At 39.3% G+C, this 23,274-nt stretch overlaps 1 protein-coding gene across 1 annotated transcript in view; it reads left to right on the plus strand.

The window, feature by feature from the left end:
- Positions 1–23,274, plus strand: part of Pngl (N-glycanase Pngl) — a 189,340-nt gene that overhangs the window by 44,100 nt on the left and 121,966 nt on the right. The window contains exons 3-4 of the mRNA XM_071667835.1: positions 8,983–9,147; positions 15,190–15,378. Coding sequence (XP_071523936.1) covers positions 8,983–9,147; positions 15,190–15,378 — 354 coding nt within the window. The remainder of the gene's footprint in view (positions 1–8,982; positions 9,148–15,189; positions 15,379–23,274) is intronic.

Consider the following 23,274-nt stretch of genomic DNA (forward strand, 5'->3'; position numbering starts at 1 on the left):
GTACAGAGCATCAGATTGGGGAAGAGCAGTGTGGTTTCAGAAGTGGTAGAGGATGTGTGGATCAGGTGTTTGCTTTGAAGAATGTATGTGAGAAATACTTAGAAAAGCAAATGGATTTGTATGTAGCATTTATGGATCTGGAGAAGGCATATGATAGAGTTGATAGAGATGCTCTGTGGAAGATATTAAGAATATATGGTGTGGGAGGCAAGTTGTTAGAAGCAGTGAAAAGTTTTTATAGAGGATGTAAGGCATGTGCACGTGTAGGAAGAGAGGAAAGTGATTGGTTCTCAGTGAATGTAGGTTTGCGGCAGGGGTGTGTGATGTCTCCATGGTTGTTTAATTTGTTTATGGATGGGGTTGTTAGGGAGGTGAATGCAAGAGTTTTGGAAAGAGGGGCAAGTATGAAGTCTGTTGTGGATGAGAGAGCTTGGGAAGTGAGTCAGTTGTTGTTGGCTGATGATACAGCACTGGTGGCTGATTCATGTGAGAAACTGCAGAAGCTGGTGACTGAGTTTGGTAAAGTGTGTGAAAGAAGAAAGTTAAGAGTAAATGTGAATAAGAGCAAGGTTATTAGGTACAGTAGGGTTGAGGGTCAAGTGAATTGGGAGGTAAGTTTGAATGGAGAAAAACTGGAGGAAGTAAAGTGTTTTAGATATATGGGAGTGGATCTGGCAGCGGATGGAACCATGGAAGCGGAAGTGAATCATAGGGTGGGGGAGGGAGCGAAAATCCTGAGAGCCTTGAAGAATGTGTGGAAGTCGAGAACATTATCTTGGAAAGCAAAAATGGGTATGTTTGAAGGAATAGTGGTTCCAACAATGTTGTATGGTTGCGAGGCGTGGGCTATGGATAGAGTTGTGCGGAGGAGGGTGGATGTGCTGGAAATGAGATGTTTGAGGACAATGTGTGGTGTGAGGTGGTTTGATCGAGTAAGTAATGTAAGGGTAAGAGAGATGTGTGGAAATAAAAAGAGCGTGGTTGAAAGAGCAGAAGAGGGTGTTTTGAAATGGTTTGGGCACATGGAGAGAATGAGTGAGGAAAGATTGACCAAGAGGATATATGTGTCGGAGGTGGAGGGAACGAGGAGAAGTGGGAGACCAAATTGGAGGTGGAAAGATGGAGTGAAAAAAATTTTGAGTGATCAGGGCCTGAACATGCAGGAGGGTGAAAGGAGGGCAAGGAATAGAGTGAATTGGATCGATGTGGTATACCAGGGTTGACGTGCTGTCAGTGGATTGAATCAGGGCATGTGAAGTGTCTGGGGGTAAACCATGGAAAGTTGTGTGGGGCCTGGATGGGGAAAGGGAGCTGTGGTTTCGGGCATTATTGCATGACAGGTAGAGACTGAGTGTGAACGAATGGGGCCTTTGTTGTCTTTTCCTCGCGCTACCTCGCACACATGAGGGGGGAGGGGGATGGTATTCCATGTGTGGTGGGGTGGCGATGGGAATGAATAAAGACAGACAGTGTGAATTGTGTGCATGGGTATATATGTATGTGTCTGTGTGTGTATATATATGTGTACATTGAGATGTATAGGTATGTATATTTGCGTGTGTGGACGTGTCTGTATATACATGTGTATGGGGTGGGTTGGGCCATTTCTTTCGTCTGTTTCCTTGCGCTACCTCGCAAATGCGGGAGACAGCGACAAAGCAAAATAAAATAAATAATAAATGAATATATATATATATATATATAAATATATGTACATGTTTATTATATTTATTTTTTATACTTTGTCGCTGTCTCCCGCGTTTGCGAGGTAGCGCAAGGAAACAGACGAAAGAAATGGCCTAACCCCCCCCATACACATGTATATACATATGTCCACACACGCAAATATACATACCTACACAGCCTTCCATGGCTTACCCCAGACGCTTCACATGCCCTGATTCTATCCACCGACAGCACGTCAACCCCGGTACACCACATCGCTCCAATTCACTCTATTCCTTGCCCTCCTTTCACCCTCCTGCATGTTCAGGCCCCGATCACACAAAATCTTTTTCACTCCATCCTTCCACCTCCAATTTGGTCTCCCTCTTCTCCCCGTTCCCTCCACCTCCGACACATATATCCTCTTGGTCAATCTTTCCTCACTCATCCTCTCCATGTGCCCAAACCACTTCAAAACACCCTCTTCTGCTCTCTCAACCACGCTCTTTTTATTTCCACACATCTCTCTTACCCTTACGTTACTCACTCGATCAAACCACCTCACACCACACATTGTCCTCAAACATCTCATTTCCAGCACATCCATCCTCCTGCGCACAACTCTATCCATAGCCCACGCCTCGCAACCATACAACATTGTTGGAACCACTATTCCTTCATACATACCCATTTTTGCTTTCCGAGATAATGTTCTCGACTTCCACACATTCTTCAAGGCCCCCAGAATTTTCGCCCCCTCCCCCACCCTATGATCCACTTCCGCTTCCATGGTTCCATCCGCTGCCAGATCCACTCCCAGATATCTAAAATACTTCACTTCCTCCAGTTTTTCGCCATTCAAACTCACCTCCCAATTGACTTGACCCTCAACCCTACTGTACCTAATAACCTTGCTCTTATTCACATTTACTCTTAACTTTCTTCTTCCACACACTTTACCAAACTCAGTCACCAGCTTCTGCAGTTTCTCACATGAATCAGCCACCAGCGCTGTATCATCAGCGAACAACAACTGACTCACTTCCCAAGCTCTCTCATCCCCAACAGACTTCATACTTGCCCCTCTTTCCAAAACTCTTGCATTTACCTCCCTAACAACCCCATCCATAAACAAATTAAACAACCATGGAGACATCACACACCCCTGCCGCAAACCTACATTCACTGAGAACCAATCACTTTCCTCTCTTCCTACACGTACACATGCCTTACATCCTCGATAAAAACTTTTCACTGCTTCTAACAACTTGCCTCCCACACCATATATTCTTAATACCTTCCACAGAGCATCTCTATCAACTCTATCATATGCCTTCTCCAGATCCATAAATGCTACATACAAATCCATTTGCTTTTCTAAGTATTTCTCACATACATTCTTCAAAGCAAACACCTGATCCACACATCCTCTACCACTTCTGAAACCACACTGCTCTTCCCCAATCTGATGCTCTGTACATGCCTTCACCCTCTCAATCAATACCCTCCCATATAATTTACCAGGAATACTTAACAAACTTATACCTCTGTAATTTGAGCACTGACTCTTATCCCCTTTGCCTTTGTACAATGGCACTATGCACGCATTCCGCCAATCCTCAGGCACCTCACCATGAGTCATACATACATTAAATAACCTTACCAACCAGTCAACAATACAGTCACCCCCTTTTTTAATAAATTCCACTGCAATACCATCCAAACCTGCTGCCTTGCCGGCTTTCATCTTCCGCAAAGCTTTCACTACCTCTTCTCTGTTTACCAAATCATTTTCCCTAACCCTCTCACTTTGCACACCACCTCGACCAAAACACCCTATATCTGCCACTCTATCATCAAACACATTCAACAAACCTTCAAAATACTCACTCCATCTCCTTCTCACATCACCACTACTTGTTATCACCTCCCCATTTGCGCCCTTCACTGAAGTTCCCATTTGCTCCTTTGTCTTACGCACTTTATTTACCTCCTTCCAGAACATCTTTTTATTCTCCCTAAAATTTAATGATACTCTCTCACCCCAACTCTCATTTGCCCTTTTTTTCACCTCTTGCACCTTTCTCTTGACCTCCTGTCTCTTTCTTTTATACATCTCCCACTCAATTGCATTTTTTCCCTGCAAAAATCATCCAAATGCCTCTCTCTTCTCTTTCACTAATACTCTTACTTCTTCATCCCACCACTCACTACCCTTTCTAATCAACCCACCTCCCACTCTTCTCATGCCACAAGCATCTTTTGCGCATTCCATCACTGATTCCCTAAATACATCCCATTCCTCCCCCACTCCCCTTACTTCCATTGTTCTCACCTTTTTCCATTCTGTACTCAGTCTCTCCTGGTACTTCCTCACACAGGTCTCCTTCTCAAGCTCACTTACTCTCACCACCCTCTTCACCCCAACATTCACTCTTCTTTTCTGAAAACCCATACAAATCTTCACCTTAGCCTCCACAAGATAATGATCAGACATCCCTCCAGTTGCACCTCTCAGCACATTAACATCCAAAAGTCTCTCTTTCGCACACCTGTCAATTAACACGTAATCCAATAACGCTCTCTGGCCATCTCTCCTACTTACATAAGTATACTTATGTATATCTCGCTTTTTAAACCAGGTATTCCCAATCATCAGTCCTTTTTCAGCACATAAATCTACAAGCTCTTCACCATTTCCATTTACAACACTGAACACCCCATGTATACCAATTATTCCCTCAACTGCCACATTACTCACCTTTGAATGTACATGTTATTTATTTATTTATTTTGCTATGTCGCTGTCTCCCGCGTTAGCGAGGTAGCGCAAGGAAACAGACGAAAGAATGGCCCAACCCACCCACATACACATGTATATACATACACGTCCAAACACGCAAATATACATACCTATACATCTCAATGTATACATATATATACACACACAGACATATACATATATACACATGTACATAATTCATACTGTCTGCCTTTATTTATTCCCATCGCCACCTCGCCACACATGGAATAACAACCCCCCTCATGTGTGTGAGGTAGTGCTAGGAAAAGACAACAAAGGCCCCATTCGCTCACACTCAGTCTCTAGCTGTCATATAATAATGCATCGAAACCACAGCTCCCTTTCCACATCCAGGCCCCACAGAACTTTCCATGGTTTACCCCAGACGCTTCACATGCCCTGGTTCAATCCATTGACAGCACGTCGACAACGGTATACCACATCGTTCCAATTCACTCTATTCCTTGCACGCCTTTCACCCTCCTGCATGTTCAGGCCCTAATCACTCAAAATCTTTTTCACTCCATCTTTCCATCTCCAATTTGGTCTCCCACTTCTCCTCGTTCCCTCCACCTCTGACACATATATCCTCAAGGTCAATCTTTCCTCACTCATTCTATCCATGTGACCAAACCATTTCAAAACACCCTCTTCTCCTCTGTCAACCACACTCTTTTTATTTCCACACATCTTTCTTACCCTTGCATTACTTACTCGATCAAACCACCTCACACCACATATTGTCCTCAAACATCTCATTTCCAGCACATCCACCCTCCTCCGCACAACTCTATCTGTAGCCCACACCTCGCAACCATATAACATTGTTGGAACCACTATTCCTTCAAACATACCCATTTTTGCTTTCCGAGATAATGTTCTCGACTTCCAAACATTCTTCAACGCTCCCAGAACTTTCGCCCACTCCTCCACCCTATGATTCACTTCCGCTTCCATGGTTCCATCCGCTGCCAAATCCACTCCCAGATATCTAAAACACTTCACTTCCTCCAGTTTTTCTCCATTCAAACTTACCTCCCAGTTGACTTGTCCCTCAACCCTACTGTACGTAATAACCTTGCTCTTATTCACATTTACTCTCAGCTTTCTTCTTTCACACACTTTACCAAACTCAGTCACCAGCTTCTGCAGTTTCTCACATGAATCCGCCACCAGCACTGTATCATCAGCGAACAACAACTGACTCACTTTCCAAGCTCTCTCATCCACAATAGACTGCATACTTGCCCCTCTTTCCAAAACTCTTGCATTCACCTCCCTAACAACCCCATCCATAAACAAATTTAACGACCATGGAGACATCACACACCCCTGCCACAAACCTACATTCACTGAAAACCAATCACTTTCTTCTCTTCCTACACGTACACATGCCTTACAACCTCGATAAAAACTTTTCACTGCTTCTACCAACTTGCCTCCCACACCATATATTCTTTATACCTTCCACAGAGCATCTCTATCAACTCTATCATATGCCTTCTCCAGATCCATAAATGCTACATACTAATCCTTTTCCTTTTCTAAGTATTTCTCACATACATTCTTCAAAGCAAACACCTGATCCACACATCCTCTACCACTTCTGAAACCACACTGCTCTTCCTCAATCTGATGCTCTGTACATGCCTTCACCCTCTCAATCAATACCCTCCCATATAATTTCCCAGGAATACTCAACAAACTTATACCTCTGTAATTTGAGCACTCACTCTTATCCCCTTTGCCTTTGTACACTGGCACTATGCAAGCATTCCGCCAATCCTCAGGCACCTCAGCATGAATCATACATTCATTAAATAACCTTAGCAACCAGTCATCAATACAGTCACCCCTTTTTTTAATAAATTCCACTGTAATACCATTCAAATCCAATACCATCCAATACATATATTCTATTCTATTCTACTCTATTATACTTTGTTGCTGTCTCCCACTTTAGTGAGGTAGCGCAAGGAAACAGACAAAAGAATGGCCCAACCCACCCACATACACATGTATATACATACACATCCACACACGCACACATACATACATATACATTTCAACCTACACGTATATATATACATACAGAGACATATGCATATAAACACATGTACATAATTCATACTTGCAGCCTTATTCATTCCTCATAACACATGAAATGACAACCCCCTCCCCTCGTATGCATGCGAGGTAGCACTAGAAAAACACAACAAAGGCAACATTCATTCACACTCAGTCCCTAGCTGTCATGTATAATGACCAATAAAAAAAAAAAAAAAAAAAAAAAAAAAAAAAAAAAAAAAAAAAAAAAAAAAAAAAAAAAAAAAAAAAAAAAAAAAAAAAAAAAAAAAAAAAAAAAAAAAAAAAAAAAAAAAAAAAAAAAAAAAAAAAAAAAAAAAAAAAAAAAAAAAAAAAAAAAAAAAAAAAAAAAAAAAAAAAAAAAAAAAAAAAAAAAAAAAAAAAAAAAAAAAAAAAAAAAAAAAAAAAAAAAAAAAAAAAAAAAAAAAAAAAAAAAAAAAAAAAAAAAAAAAAAAAAAAAAAAAAAAAAAAAAAAAAAAAAAAAAAAAAAAAAAAAAAAAAAAAAAAAAAAAAAAAAAAAAAAAAAAAAAAAAAAAAAAAAAAAAAAAAAAAAAAAAAAAAAAAAAAAAAAAAAAAAAAAAAAAAAAAAAAAAAAAAAAAAAAAAAAAAAAAAAAAAAAAAAAAAAAAAAAAAAAAAAAAAAAAAAAAAAAAAAAAAAAAAAAAAAAAAAAAAAAAAAAAAAAAAAAAAAAAAAAAAAAAAAAAAAAAAAAAAAAAAAAAAAAAAAAAAAAAAAAAAAAAAAAAAAAAAAAAAAAAAAAAAAAAAAAAAAAAAAAAAAAAAAAAAAAAAAAAAAAAAAAAAAAAAAAAAAAAAAAAAAAAAAAAAAAAAAAAAAAAAAAAAAAAAAAAAAAAAAAAAAAAAAAAAAAAAAAAAAAAAAAAAAAAAAAAAAAAAAAAAAAAAAAAAAAAAAAAAAAAAAAAAAAAAAAAAAAAAAAAAAAAAAAAAAAAAAAAAAAAAAAAAAAAAAAAAAAAAAAAAAAAAAAAAAAAAAAAAAAAAAAAAAAAAAAAAAAAAAAAAAAAAAAAAAAAAAAAAAAAAAAAAAAAAAAAAAAAAAAAAAAAAAAAAAAAAAAAAAAAAAAAAAAAAAAAAAAAAAAAAAAAAAAAAAAAAAAAAAAAAAAAAAAAAAAAAAAAAAAAAAAAAAAAAAAAAAAAAAAAAAAAAAAAAAAAAAAAAAAAAAAAAAAAAAAAAAAAAAAAAAAAAAAAAAAAAAAAAAAAAAAAAAAAAAAAAAAAAAAAAAAAAAAAAAAAAAAAAAAAAAAAAAAAAAAAAAAAAAAAAAAAAAAAAAAAAAAAAAAAAAAAAAAAAAAAAAAAAAAAAAAAAAAAAAAAAAAAAAAAAAAAAAAAAAAAAAAAAAAAAAAAAAAAAAAAAAAAAAAAAAAAAAAAAAAAAAAAAAAAAAAAAAAAAAAAAAAAAAAAAAAAAAAAAAAAAAAAAAAAAAAAAAAAAAAAAAAAAAAAAAAAAAAAAAAAAAAAAAAAAAAAAAAAAAAAAAAAAAAAAAAAAAAAAAAAAAATGGGATAAGAGCACCATAAAGTCCCCATTTGGTTGGAATACTATGAAATGAATTGTGAGATATGAGGACTCAAGTGATTTGTACAGTATGATTGGAATACAGTGAAGTTCACTGTTGCCTGAGAATACTGTGAAGTACATACACGTTAGGGGAGGAATACTGTAAAATGTACTGTCTAGTGGGAACACTATGAAGTGTTGTGTGGGATAGGAATGCTGTGAAGTGCACTGTGGGATGATAATGTTATGAAATGGATGGTATAGTAGAAATACTATAAAGTTCATTTTAAGGTCGGAATACTGTGAAACACATCATAGGACAGAAGTACTATGACATGCATGTAGGTTTGTAACACCAATGATTGTCCTGTTGGCTGGAGATACTTTGAATTACAGCTTGATGACAGTACTGTGCAGTGCACTGTCAGACAGAGAACATTTTACTTCAGAGATTTCTGCAAAAATTTGAAATGAAGGTAGAAATAAGAATGCCTACTGAAATACAAGTGGTAACATATATCTTGAGACAGAGCACTGGGAATGAAGGAAAGTGGATCAAGAGAAACTGACTGAATTTGAGATGAGTAAGATATTTCAGTTGAGAAATTAGTATGAAAGTTGTATTGAAATAGGAGGGAATTGGATTTTCCAGTAAAGTGAGTGTTAGATTGTTTTGATATGTTATGCTTTACTGCAGAACATCTTTCAAACATTATATTTAAACTTATTGAGGTGCATGCATACAAAGAAAACATTTTGTTAGTGAAAATTTCTTATGGGAGTGAACTTTTCTCATGCAGAATTAGAAGTGCTCAGAAATTTCAAGTTACTTTGGTAGAAAATCACAGTATATAATGAAGTTGAAAATCTTTTAAGATTTTGCATCCATTGTGAGTCTGTGAATTGTTTATATATTCAGGGAGATGATAGGCTGGTTCTTCCCAGTGATGATCCGCTAGACAATGTTCGAAAGTACCAACAGCAGCTCCTGAAGTTGAGGCAAGAAAGAATGGATAAATTACCTCAAGCAGTTAAGGGAAGCCACTCTCTTCTTGCACCAGTTGCTCTGACACCTGAATTGCAAGTATGTTCCCCAGTGGACAGCCAGTTTTATGTTTTTACTGATATCATTAACTTAGTTATGATTTTTTGTTCATAGTACATACAATTCTTAAATGTTGTTCTTCACTGTAAGAATTACCAAAGTATAGTTTATTGACTCTTGCAGGTAAGGAAAAAATAGATGAAGGAAATTAGTCACAGTATTCTCTGATATGATGCATGAATTAGACACACATTCAGTACACTCTTTACTTATCACCAAATAAGCCATTACAAACACCAAATGTTCACATGAAATCAGTGAAGCAGCAATATTTGCAAAATTGTCCACCATTCATATTAAAGTTCATGGGCTAGGTTGATGCCTAAGCTAATCAATATATGTGTGATGAGTGGTGAAGGAGTGTGGAAAAATATTGTTGCTTGAGATTTGACTTCCTGTATTTTTGAGGTCAGTTTGTGTCTTTTTCTGTGTATAGTGACATTCTTGCTGTTTTATGTTCCAGTGATTCTTATCATTCCAATGATTATGGGTCCCAGGTTTATTTATTTATTTTTGTTTATCTTACTCTTGTATCTTAAGGATCAGTAGTATGATAAGATGAATATTCATGTACACACATTTCAACATGGAAAATACATGAGTTGACTTTTTTATTATTTTCTGTATTTTATTAGATGTTTTTTTTTGACTCAACGCTCTTCTTCTTTTGGTTTCCTTTGGGTGCTTTTGAATGGTGGTTTGTAGATACAAAAAAGATTGTACTCTACGTGGAAACATACAAATAGAGAGAAAGTTAGTGAGAAGGTGACAGGACAGGGAATGGAGAGAATGATAGAGGGAGAGAGAATGGGAAAGGGAGAAGGGGTTGCCTTAGTGCTTAGCATTGTACTAGATCCTTAACAGTTTGAATTTTAAACCTTAGAAAAATCCTAGCTTTAGTAGAAATTCTTGTGTATTTGCCCTTAGTAGCATAAAACCACTTTCCCTATAATGACATCTCATTGAATGGTATTTTATTCTTGCATAATTTTAGAATTAGGGTAAAGGTTCATAACATCCTGTGACCCTAAGATAACAGAGCAAGGTAAGAACTATAAGATTGTAAGAATGAATAGAGGAAAATGGTGATAAAATGAAAAAGGCCCAACAAGTGGAAATATTCAAGATACCTGCAGAGAACAAGATTGGTAAGCTGCTTCTAGCAGCTTACCTCCTGCACCATATACTCTAAGACCTTCCTCAAAGCATCTCTATCAATTCAGTCGTATCCCTTCTACAGATCCATAAATGCTACATACAAATACATCTGTTTTTCTAAATATTTCTCGCACACATTCTTCAAAGGAAAGGCCTGATCCACACTTCCTCTGCCACTTCTGAAACCACACTGCTCTTCTCCAATCTGATGCTCTGTATATGCCTTCACCCTCTCAATCAATGCCCTCCCATACAATTTCCCAGGAATACTCAACAAACTTATGCTTCTGTAGTTTGAAGACTCACCTTTATCCCCTTTGCCTTTGTACAATGGCATTCAGCATGCATTTTGCCAATCCTCAGGCTTTTCACCATGATCCATACATACATTGAATATACTTACCAACCAGTCAACAACACAGTCACCCCCTTTCATGATAGATTTTACTGCAGTACCATCCAAGCCAGTTGCGTTGCCGGATTTCATCTTCCACAAAGCTTTCACTACCTCTTCTCTCTTAACCAAACATTCTCCCTGACCCTCTCACTTTGCACACTACCCCAGCCAAAACACCCTACATCTCCCACTCTGTCATCAAACACATTCAGTAGACCTTCAAAATACTTACTTCATCTCCTCATTTCATCACTACCTGCTATCACTTCCCCCTTGCCCCCTTCACTGATGTCCCCATTTGTTTTCTTATCTTATGCATGTTATTTACCTCCTCCCAAAACATCTTTTTTTTCCCTAAAGTTTAATGATGCTCTCTTATCCCAACTCTCATTTACCCTCTTTTTCAAATCTTGTATCTTCCAGTTCACCTCCTACCCCTTTCTTTTATACATCTCCCAGTCATTTGCACTCCTTCCTCTTAAGTATCATCCAAGCGCCTCTCTTTTCTCTTTCACTGATAACTTTATTTCTTCATCGCACCACTCGCTACCCTTTTTTATCTGCCCACCTCCCACCTTTCTCATGCCATATGCATCTTTTGCACATGCCATCACTGCTTCCCTTAATACATCCCATTCCTCACCTACTCCCCTCACGTCATTTGCTCTCATCTTTTGCCATTCTTCACTCAGTCTTTCCTGGTACTTCCTCACACAAGTCCTTCTTTCTAAGTTCACTTACTCTCTTAAGTCCTTTCTAAGCTCAATTACTTTCACCACTCTCTTCTTCCCAACATTTCTCTTCTTTTTGGAAACCTCTACAAATCTTCACCTTCACCTCCACAAGATTGTGATCAGACATCCCACCAGCAGCCCCTCTTGGCACATTAACATCCAAAAGTCTCTCTTTAACATGCCTATCAATTAACACATAATCTAATAATGCCCTTTGACCATCTCTCCTACTCACATACGAATGCTTATGTATGTCTCTCATTTTAAACCAGGTATTCCCAATCACTCCCCTTACGTCCTTTGCTCTCACCTTTTTCCATTCTGTACTCAGTCTCTCCTGGTGCTTCTTCACACAAGTCTTCTCCTGGTACTTCCTCACACAAGTCTTCTTTCCAAGCTCACTTACTCTCACCCTCTCTTCACCCTGTCATTTTCTCTTCTTTTCTGAAAACCTCTACAAATCTTCACCTTCGCCTCTGCAAGATAATGATCAGACATCCCTCCAGTTGCACCTCTCAGCACATTAACATCCAAAAGTCTCTCTTTCACACGCCTATCAATTAACACGTAATCCAATAACGCTCTCTGGCCATCTCTCCTACTTACATACGTATACTTATGTATATCTCTCTTCTTAAACCAGGTATTCCCAATCACCAGTCCTGTTTCAGCACACAAATCTACAAGCTCTTCACCATTTCCATTTACAACACTGAACACCCTATGTACACCAATTATTCCCTCAACTGCCCCATTACTCACCTATGCATTCAAATCACCCATCACTATAACCCGGTCTTGTGCATTGAAACTGCTAACACACTTACTCAGCTGCTCTCAAAACACTTGCCTCTCATGATCATTCTTCTCATGCCTAGGTGCATAGATACCTATAATCACCCACCTCTCTCCATCCATTTTGAGTTTTACCAATATCAATCTAGAGTTTACTTTGTTATGCTCTATCACATACTCCCATAACTCCTGTTTCAGGAGTAGTGCTACTCCTTCCTCTGCTCTTGTTCTCTCACCAACCTCCGACTTCACTCTCAAAACATTCCCAAACCACTCTTCCCCTTTCCCCTTGAGCTTCGTTTCACTCAGAGCCAAGACACCCAGGTTCCTTTCCTCAAACATACTACCACTCTCTCCTATTTTCTCATCTTGGTTACATCCACACACATTTAGACACCTCACTCTGAGCCTTCGAGGAGGAGGATGACTCCCCACGTGGCTCCTTCTTCTGTTTCCCTTTTAGAAATTAAAATACAGAGGGAAGGGTTTCTAGCCCCCCCACTCCCATCCCCTTTAGTCGCCTTCTACGACATGCAGGGAATGCGTGGGAAGTATTCTTTCTCTATCCCTCGCTAATGTGGGAGACAGCGACAAAGTATGATAGATAAATAGGATATATTCATTTTTTTTATTTATCATATTTTGTTGCTGTCTCCCTGGGGATAGGGGAGAAAGAATACTTTCCACGTATTCCCTGTGTGTCGTAGAAGGCGACTAAAAGGGGAGGGAGCGGGAGGCTGGAAATCCCCATTCGTTTTTTAATTTTCCAAAAGAGGAACAGAGAAGGGGGCCAAGTGAGGATTTTCCCTCAAAGGCTTAGTTCTCTGTTCTTATATAACAAGTAGTGGTGATGTGAGAAGGATATTGAGTGAGTACTTTAAAGGTTTGTTGAATTTATTAGATGATAGAGTGGCAGATATAAGGTGATTTGGTTGAGGCGGTGTGCGAATTGAGAGAGTCAGGGTAAATGATTTGGTAAACAGAAAAGAGGCAGTGAAAGCTTTGCAGATGGTAGCTGGCAAGGCAGCGGGTTTGGATGGTATTGCACTGGAATTTATTAAAAAAGGGGGTGATTGCTGTTGTTGAATGGTTGGTGAGGATATTCACTGTATGTATGGCTCATGGTGAAGTGCCTGAGGATTGGTGGAATGCTTGCATAGTGCCATTGTACAAAGGCAAAGGGGTTAAAGGTAAGTGTTCAAATTACAGAGGTATAAGTTTCTTGAGTATTCTTGGGAAATTATATGGGAGGGTATTGATTGAGAGGGTGAAGGCATGTACAGAGCATCAGATTGGGGAAGAGCAGTGTGGTTTCAGAAGTGGTAGAGGATGTGTGGATCAGGTGTTTGATTTGAAGAATGTATGTGAAAAATACTTAGAGAAACAAATGAACTTGTATGTAGCATATATGGATCTGGAGAAGGCATATGATAGAATTGATAGGGATGCTCTGTGGAAGGTATTAAAAGTATATGGTATGGGAGGCAAGTTGCTAAAAGTAGTGAAACGTTTTTATGAAGAGAGGGAAGTGATTGGTTCTCAGTGAATGTCGGTTTGCGGCAGGGGTGCATGATGTCTCCATGGTTGTTTAATTTGTTTATGGATGGGGTTGTTAGGGAGGTGAATGCAAGATTTTGGAGAGAGGGGCAATTATGCAGTCTTTTGTGGATGAGAGGGCTTGGGAAGTGATTCAGTTGTTGTCGGCTGATGATACTGCACTGGTGGCTGATTTGGATGAGAAACTGCAGAACCTGGTGACTGAGTTTGGCAAAGTGTGTGAAAGAAGAAAGCTGAGAGTAAATGTGAAAAAGAGCAAGGTTATTAAGTACAGGAGGGTTGAGGGACAAGAGTGGGAGGTAAGTTTGAATGGAGAAAAACTGGAGGAAGTGGAGTGTTTTAGATATCTGGGAGTGGATTTGGTAGCGGATGGGACTATGGAAGTGGAAGTGAGTCACGGGGTGGGGGAGGGGGCGAAAGTTCTGGGAGCTTTGAAAAATGTGTGGAAGGTGAGAACATTATCTCAGGAAGCAAAAATGGGTAAGTTTGAAGGAATAGTGGTTCCAACAAATGTTATGTGGTTGCGAGGAGTGGGGTATAGATAGGGTTGTGCAGAGGAGGGTGGATGTGTTGGAAATGAGATGTTTGAGGACAATATGTGGTGTGAGGTGGTTTGATCGAGTAAATAATGAAAGGGTAAGAGAGATGAGTGGTAATGAAAAGATTGTGGTTGAGAGAGCAGAAGAGGGTGTATTGAAATGGTTTGGTCACATGGAAAGAATTAGTGAGGAAAGATTGACCAAGAGGATATATGTGTCAGAGATGGAGGGAACAAGGAGAAGTGGGAGACCAAATTGGAGGTGGAAGGATGGAGTGAAAAAGATTTTGAGCGATCGCAGCCTGACCATGCGGGAGGGTGAAAGGCGTGCAAGGAATAGAGTGAATTGGAATGATGTGGTAGACCGGGGTCAGCGTGCTCTCGATGGATTGAACCAGGGCATGTGAAGTGTCTAGGGTAAACCATGGAAACTTTTGTGGGGCCTGGATGTGGAAGGGGAGCTGTGGTTTTGGTGCATTATAGATGACAGCTGGAGACTGAGTGTGAACGAATGTGGCTTTTGTTGTCTTTTCCTAGCGCTACCTCACATGCGTACGGGGTGAGGGGATTTTCATTTAATGTGTGGTGGGGTGGCGACGGGAATGAATAAAGGCAGCAAGTATGAATTATGTACATGTGTATATATGTATATGTTTGTGTATGTATGTATATGTATACGTTGAAATGTATGCTATGTATATGTGCGTGTGTGGACGTGTATGTATATACATGTGTTTGTGGGTGGGTTGGGCCGTTCTTTCGTCTGTTTCCTTGCGCTACCTCGCTAACACGGGAGACAACGACAAAGAATAGTAAATAAATATTCTTATGTTTTCTTACAGGATATGGAGTCAGCAATGAAATCCAGACTTGCTACAGAATTTGAAAGAGTACTTATATATGAAAGTCCAGCCCTGCAAGATAAAGCACGACAAGTTTTACCAACAGAAGAACTGTATGAACGAGCAAGAAAAAAATTATCCATTATTAATAATGAAGCTAAGGAAAATGAGAAGCCATTTGATTTTCAGGTAATAATGATATGTGGATTTGATCATAGTAATTGGGGAAACTAAAGTGAGACTATGCTGGACATTTGATAACACTGAGCCCATTGAAGACTTATTAAAGTTACCTTCAATCACAAAACAACAAAAATTGTCACCTTACCTAATTAAGGGGTACCATGTTGTAACTTAAAGTTCTTTCATTCCACAAGTAGAATCTTTCCTGTTAATAGTCAGTTAGTCTTCATAATTTCAGCCAGGAAGCAGTATCCTTGTGCACGAAGAGTTGTTGTGGTTGATGCTTTGGCAGAGTTATGTTTAGCACAGTTAGTGAAGTGTTGACTGAAGTAAAGTAGCCACTGGTGAAGATAGGAGTTAGAGGTGTCACATAAGCCTACCCAAAATCCATCTAGAAACAGTTACCCTTCTGCTCTTCACTTCTCTTGATACAGTCAAGCAATTAGATCCTTACAGAACTCTCCTGCTACAGGCCTTGACAACGTATCAGATTATCACACAAAATGCTTTAGCCCAATTTCAGTCCAAACACATACAGATATTTTCAAGCTTACCTTTATATAAAACTCAATAAAATTCCTAACGTATGGAAACTTTCCAACATAATACTGTTCAAAGCACCCAACTCAAACCACCCAATTTCCTTTCTTCCTACCATCCCGTATCACCTCTGTCCTCAGTGTCCGAACTCTGTGAAAAACTGATCTACAACAGAATCAAACAAAACATATCACGTGCATCCACAAAAATGGCTTCAGACCTAATCACCCTATCACCATGCTACGTACTTACTTCACTGTTTATCTATATCTTTGATGCCTGTTCCAGTTGGAATTCCCTCAAAGGAGTAGCCATGGCAACTGTCTCTCCATAACTTCCCTCACGTATATCCTAATTGGCTTCTGCCAACCACATACTCTTCCCCCCCGACAGATGCTAGAGACAGTAGACATCAGCAAAGCGTTTGGCACTACCCCCTCAGCACATCCTCACATTAAAGACACATGACATCACCTTTCACAACAGTGATAAAAAGTGGTTGGCCAATTTCATAGCTGGCCACTGTGGCAGGGGTCACTTACAATGGCTTCACCCTTAAAACACTTAAAGTCTGCAGTGGAGTTCCCAAGGCACAGTTCTTTCTCCAGCCCTCTGCAGTCACTTCCTGTACAGTGTCTCATTACCTTTAGCATACTACAACTTGAAGGTCCTTTCATATGCAGATGACCTCACAATCACCCTCACAACACCTTTACACCACAATACAGTGTCAGATATATAGTGCTACATTACATAATTGGAACAATGGCTAACCCAGAACAGAATGTCTAGATCTTCACAAAATTCTTCAGTCATTAAACCCCACACAAATACAGTTCCAGCTCACCCCCTCCAATCACTCCCTCTGAACAAATCACAGATTGTAGGCATCACAAATGACACATGACTCTTTCCCCACACTCATGATATCACCACTAAAGCAGTATACTAACTAAACGCCTTTAGAACACTGACTGGCACCAAATACCATCCAAACCCTCCGCCTTACCTGCTTTTATCTTTCGCAAACTTTCACTACCTCTTCTCTGTTTACCAAATCATTCTCCCTAACCCTCTCACTTCACACACCACTTCGACCAAAACACCCTATATCTGCCACTCTTAACATCTAACACATTCAACAAACCTTCAAAGTTCTCACCCCACCTCCTCCTCACATCACCACTACTTGTTATTACCCCCATATTATCCCCCTTTTCCGATGTTCCCATTTGTTCCCATTTATTCTCCCTAAAATTTAATGATACTCTCTCACCCCAACTGTTATTTGCCCTCTTTTTCACCTCTTGCACCTTTCTCTTGACCTCCTGCTTCTTTCTTTTATACATCTTCCAGTCATTTGCACTATTTCCCTGCAAAAATCGTCCAAATGCCTCTCTTCTCTTTCACTAATAATCTTACTTCTTCATCCCACCATTCACTACCATTTCTAATCTGCCCACCTCCCACGCTTCTCATGCCACAAGCATCTTTTGCGTAAGCCATCACTGCTTCCCTAAATGCATCCCATTCCTCCCCCACTCCCCTTACGTCCTTTGCTCTCACCTTTTTCCATTCTGCACTCAGTAAATTTTACTCCATTTATTTAGGCATTGCGTAAAGATTACTTGTTTCACATTTGCTATTCTGCCTAGCATTTGAAAATTTCTGATTAGACATGTGTAATTTATTTCACATATGTGATATGCCCCATTAAATTGGGCATGGAATAGTAGAAAGAGAGATAGCAAAATGCTATCCCTGGGGATAGGAGAGAAAGAATACCTCCCACGCATTCCTCACGTGTCATAGAAGGCAACTAAAGGGGACGGGAGCGGGGGGCTAGAAACCCTCCCCTTCTTGTATTTTAACTTTCTAAAAGGGGAAACAGAAGAAGGAGTCACGCGGGGAGTGCTCATCCTCCTTGAAGGCTCAGATTGGGGTGTCTAAATGTGTGTGGATGTAACCAAGATGAGAAAAAAGGAGAGATAGGTAGTATGTTTGAGGAAAGGAACCTGGATGTTTTGGCTCTAAGTGAAATGAAGCTCAAGGGTAAAGGGGAAGAGTGGTTTGGGAATGTCTTGGGAGTAAAGTCAGGGGTTAGTGAGAGAACAAGAGCAAGGGAAGGAGTAGCACTACTCCTGAAACAGGAGTGGTGGGAGTATGTGATAGAGTGTAAGAAAGTAAACTCTAGATTGATATGGGTAAAACTGAAAGATGATGGAGAGAGATGGGTGATTATTGGTGCATATGCACCTGGGCATGAGAAGAAAGATCATGAGAGGCAAGTGTTTTGGGAGCAGCTGAATGAGTGTGTTAGTGGTTTTGATGCATGAGACCAGGTTATAGTGATGGGTGATTTGAATGCAAAGGTGAGTAATGTGGCAGTTGAGGGAATGATTGGTATACATGGGGTGTTCAGTGTTGTAAATGGAAATGGTGAAGAGCTTGTAGATTTATGTGCTGAAAAAGGACTGGTGATTGGGAATACCTGGTTTGAAAAGAGAGATATACATAAGTATACGTATGTAAGTAGGAGAGATGGCCAGAGAGCGTTATTGGATTACGTGTTAATTGATAAGCGTGCGAGAGAGACTTTTTTATGTTAATGTGCTGAGAGGTGCAACTGGAGGGATGTCTGATCATTATCTTGTGGAGGCAAAGGTAAAGATTTGTAGAGGTTTTCAGAAAAGAAGAGAGAATGTTGGGGTGAAGAGAGTGGTGAGAGTAAGTGAGCTTGGGAAGGAGACTTGTGTGAGGAAGTACCAGGAGAGACTGAGTACAGAATGGAAAAAGGTGAGAACAAAGGAGGTAAGGGGAGTGGGGGAGGAATGGGATGTATTTAGGGAAGCAGTGATGGCTTGCGCAAAAGATGCTTGTGGCATGAGAAGCGTGGGAGGTGGGTTGATTAGAAAAGGTAGTGAGTGATGGGATGAAGAAGTAAGATTATTAGTGAAAGAAAAGAGAGAAGCATTTGGACGATTTTTGTAGGGAAATAATGCAAATGAGTGGGAGATGTTTAAAAGAAAGAGGCAGGAGGTCAAGAGAAAGGTGCAAGAGGTGAAAAAGAGGGCAAATGAGAGTTGGGGTGAGAGAGTATCATTAGATTTTAGGGAGAATAAAAAGATATTTTGGAGGGAGGTAAATAAAGTGCGTAAGACAAGGGAGCAAATGGGAACTTCAGTGAAGGGGGCTAATGCGAAGGTGATAACAAGTAGTGGTGATGTGAGGAGAAGGAGTGAGTATTTTGAAGGTTTATTGAATGTGTTTGATGATAGAGTGGCAGATGTAGGGTGTTTTGGTCGAGGTGGTGTGCAAAGTGAGATGGTTAGGGAGGATGATTTGGTAAACAGAGAAGAGGTCGTAAAAGCTTTGCGGAAGATGAAAGCCGGCAAGGCAGCGGGTGTGGATGGTATTGCAGTGGAATTTATTAAAAAAAATGGTGACTGTATTGTTGACTGGTTGCTAAGGTTATTTGATGTATGTATGATTCATGGTGAGGTGCCTTAGGATTGGCGGAATGCTTGCATAGAGCCATTGTACAAAGGCAAAGGGGATAAAGGTGAGTGCTCAAATTACAGAGGTATAAGTTTGTTGAGTATTCCTTGGAAATTATATGGGAGGGTATTGATTGAGAGGGTGAAGGCATGTACAGAGCATCAGATTGGGGAAGAGCAGTGTGGTTTCAGAAGAGGTAGAGGATGTGTGGATCAGGTGTTTGCTCTGAAGAATGTATGTGAGAAATACTTAGAAAAGCAAATGGATTTGTATGTATCATTTATGAATCTGGAGAAAGCATATGATAGAGTTGATAGAGATGCTCTGTGGAAGGTATTAAGAATATATGGTGTGGGAGGCAAGTTGTTAGAAGCAGTGAAAAGTTTTTATTGAGGATGTAAGGCATGTGCACGTGTAGAAAGAGAGGAAAGTGATTGGTTTTCAGTGAATGTAGGTTTGCGGCAGGGGTGGGTGATGTCTCCATGGTTGTTTAATTTGTTTATGGATGGGGTTGTTAGGGAGGTGAATGCAAGAGTTTTGGAAAGAGGGGCAAGTGTGCTGTCTGTTGTGGATGAGAGAGCTTAGGAAGTGAGTCAGTTGTTGTTCGTTGATGATACAGCGCTGGTGGCTGATTCATGTGAGAAACTGCAGAAGCTGGTGACTGAGTTTGGCAAAGTGTGTGAAAGAAGAAAGTTGAGAGTAAATGTGAATAAGAGTAAGGTTATTAGGTACAGTAGGGTTGAGGGTCAAGTCAGTTGGGAGGTAAGTTTGAATGGAGAAAAACTGGAGGAAGTGAAGTGTTTTAGATATCTGGGAGTAGATTTGGCAGCGGATGGAACCATGGAAACGGAAGTGAATCAAAGGGTGGGGGAGGGGGCGAAAATTCTGGGAGCCTTGAAGAATGTGTGGAAGTCAAGAACATTATCTCGGAAAGGAAAAATGGGTATGTTTGAAGGAATAGTTGTTCCAACAATGTTGTATGGTTGCGAGGCGTGGGCTATGGATAGAGTTGTTCAGAGGAGGGTGGATGTGCTGGAAATGAGATATTTGAGGACAATATGTTGTGTGAGGTGGTTTGATCGAGTAAGTAATGATAGGGTAAGAGAGATGTGTGGTAATAAAAAGAGTGTGGTTGAGAGAGCAGAAGAGGGTGTTTTAAAATGGTTTGGTCACATGGAGAGAATGAGTGAGGAAAGATTGACAAAGAGGATATATGTGTCAGAGGTGGAGGGAACGAGGAGAAGTGGGAGACGAAATTGGAGGTGGAAGGATGGAGTGAAAAAGATTTTGAGTGATCAGGGCCTGAACATGCAGGAGGGTGAAAGGCATGCAAGGAATAGAGTGAATTGGAACGATGTGGTATACCGGGGTGGACATGCTGTCAATGGATTGAACCAAGGCATGTAAAGCATCTGGGGTAAACCATGGGAAGGTCTGTGGAGCCTGGATGTGGAAAGGGAGCTGTGGTTTCGATGCATTATTGCATGACAGCTAGAGACGAATGTGGCCTTTGTTTTCTTCCTAGCGCTACCCCACACACATGAGGGGGGAGGGGGTTGTTATTTCATGTGTGGCGGGGTGGTGATGGGAATGAATAAAGGCAGACAATATGAATTATGTACATGTGTATATATGTATTTGTCTGTGTGTGTGTATGTATATGTATACGTTGAGATGTATAGGTATGTATATTTGTGTGTGTGGATGTGTATGTATATACATGTGTATGTGGGTGGGTTGGGCCATTCTTTCGTCTGTTTCCTCGCGCTACCTCGCTAACGCGGGAGACAGCGACAAAGCAAAATAAATGAATAGATAAATGAATAATAAAATAGCAAAATGTACAGATAACAGAAAATGTGTCATTACACTTGCTATGCCTTGCATTTTGAATTGCAGGAAATAGTTTTGTCATGTTCTCGTGGGTGTCGTCTTGTCCTGGCATGCCTATTCTCTTTATTTGGTATGGACAGTACCAAGATAGGAAAATGGGTGAAGGAATTTTTATGAGTGGGATTACCAAGCACACACATATTTCTGTTGTATGCTGTCTCTTACTTTGAAAACTTTTTTGTTTGTAATATTTTTATTTCATACATATTTGCCATTTCCCATGTTAGTGAGGTAGCATTAAGAACAGAGGACTGAGTCTTAGAAGGAATATCCTCATTTGTTGGAAATATTTTTTTTTTTTTATACTATTCGCCATTTCCCGCGATAGTGAGGTAGCGTTAAGAACAGAGGACTGGGCCTTTGAGGGAATATCCTCACCTGGCCCTCTTCTCTGTTCCTTCTTTTGGAAAATTGAAAAAAAAAAAACGAGAGGGGAGGATTTCCAGCCCCCCGCTCCCTTCCCCTTTAGTCGCCTTCTACGACACGCAGGGAATACGTGGGAAGTATTCTTTCTCCCCTATCCCCAGGGAATATATACTTGAATATTTGATATTAGTGTTAAAGAAGAGTATATGATTAAATTAGAGTAGAATGCACAACAGTGAAAGAAATTCAGAAAATCTGGCAGAGTTCTAAGACTCACATTTCAGAACAAAAACAATGTGGTAATACATCTGCCATATGAATCTTTGTCTCTGAAGTCTGTTTCCACCTGGAGCTCCCTAATGGGGTGGCCATGACAATAGAGTCTCCATAACTGGTGAACTTCAGCTGCAAAATCATCTAATTCATGTGAGCTCATTGTGAAGTTTCTTTATTATCTATATGGGATACATTAGTAAATCATTCAATTTTAGTCATATTTCATGTGAAGTCTTTTCATTATTTCTGTTTTCCACTTTCTATAAGTGCCTTCTAATGAGTGGAATGGCCACGAGAGCCTTATATGACCTTGAATCTGATTCAGATATATATGTTTCGAATATATAGAATGTGTTTGAGAAATAGAAAAACATGGGTTGGTACATAGCATTTAGGGATCTAGAGAAGGCATATGATAGGGTTGATAGCGATGCTTTATAGAAAGTCTTGAGAGTATATGGTCTGGGAGGTAAGATGCTAGAAGCAGTGAAAAGTTTTTACCAAGGCTGTAAGGCATGTGTATGAGTAGGAAGAGAGGAGAGTGATTGGTACCTATTGAATGTCTGTCTGCGGCAGGGGTGTGTGATGTCCCCATGGTTGTTTCATTTTTACATGGATGGGATGGTTAGGGAGGTAAATGCAAGAGTTTTGGAGAGAGAGAGAGAGGTGAGTATGCAGTCTGTTGGGGATGAGAGGGCTTGGGAAATGAGTGAGTTGTTATTCACCGATGATATAGCTCTGGTGGCTGATTGGAGTGTGAAACTGCAGAAGTTGGTGATTGAGTTTGGAAAAGTATGTGAAATGAGAAAGTTGAGAGTAAATGAGAATAAGAGCAAGGTTAATAGGCTTATTACGGTTGAGGGACAAGTTAATTGGGATGTAAGTTTGAATGGAAAAAAACTGCAAGAAGTGAAGTGTTTTAGATATCTAGGGGTGGACTTAGCAGTAAATGGAACCATGGAAGTGGAAGTGAGTCACAGGGCTGGGGAGGGGTCAAGGTTCTGGGAGCAATGAAGAATGTGTGGAAGGAGAGAACATTATCTCGGTGAGCAAAAATGGGTATGTTAGAAGGAATAGTTTTTCCAACAATATCATATGGTTATGAGGCATGGGCTATAGATAAGGTTGTATGGAGGAGAGTGGATGTATTGGAAATGAAATGTTCGAGGACAACATGTGGTGTGGGATGGTTTGATCAAGTAAATAATGAAAGGGTAAGAGAGATGTGGGGAAATAGAGTGTGGTTGAGAGAGCAGAGGAGGTTGTGTTGAAATGGTTTGGACATATGGAGAGAGTGAGTGAGAAAAGACTAACAAAGAGGATATATGT

Source organism: Panulirus ornatus, chromosome 12 (assembly GCF_036320965.1).
Source record: "Panulirus ornatus isolate Po-2019 chromosome 12, ASM3632096v1, whole genome shotgun sequence".
NCBI lineage: Eukaryota > Metazoa > Arthropoda > Malacostraca > Decapoda > Palinuridae > Panulirus > Panulirus ornatus.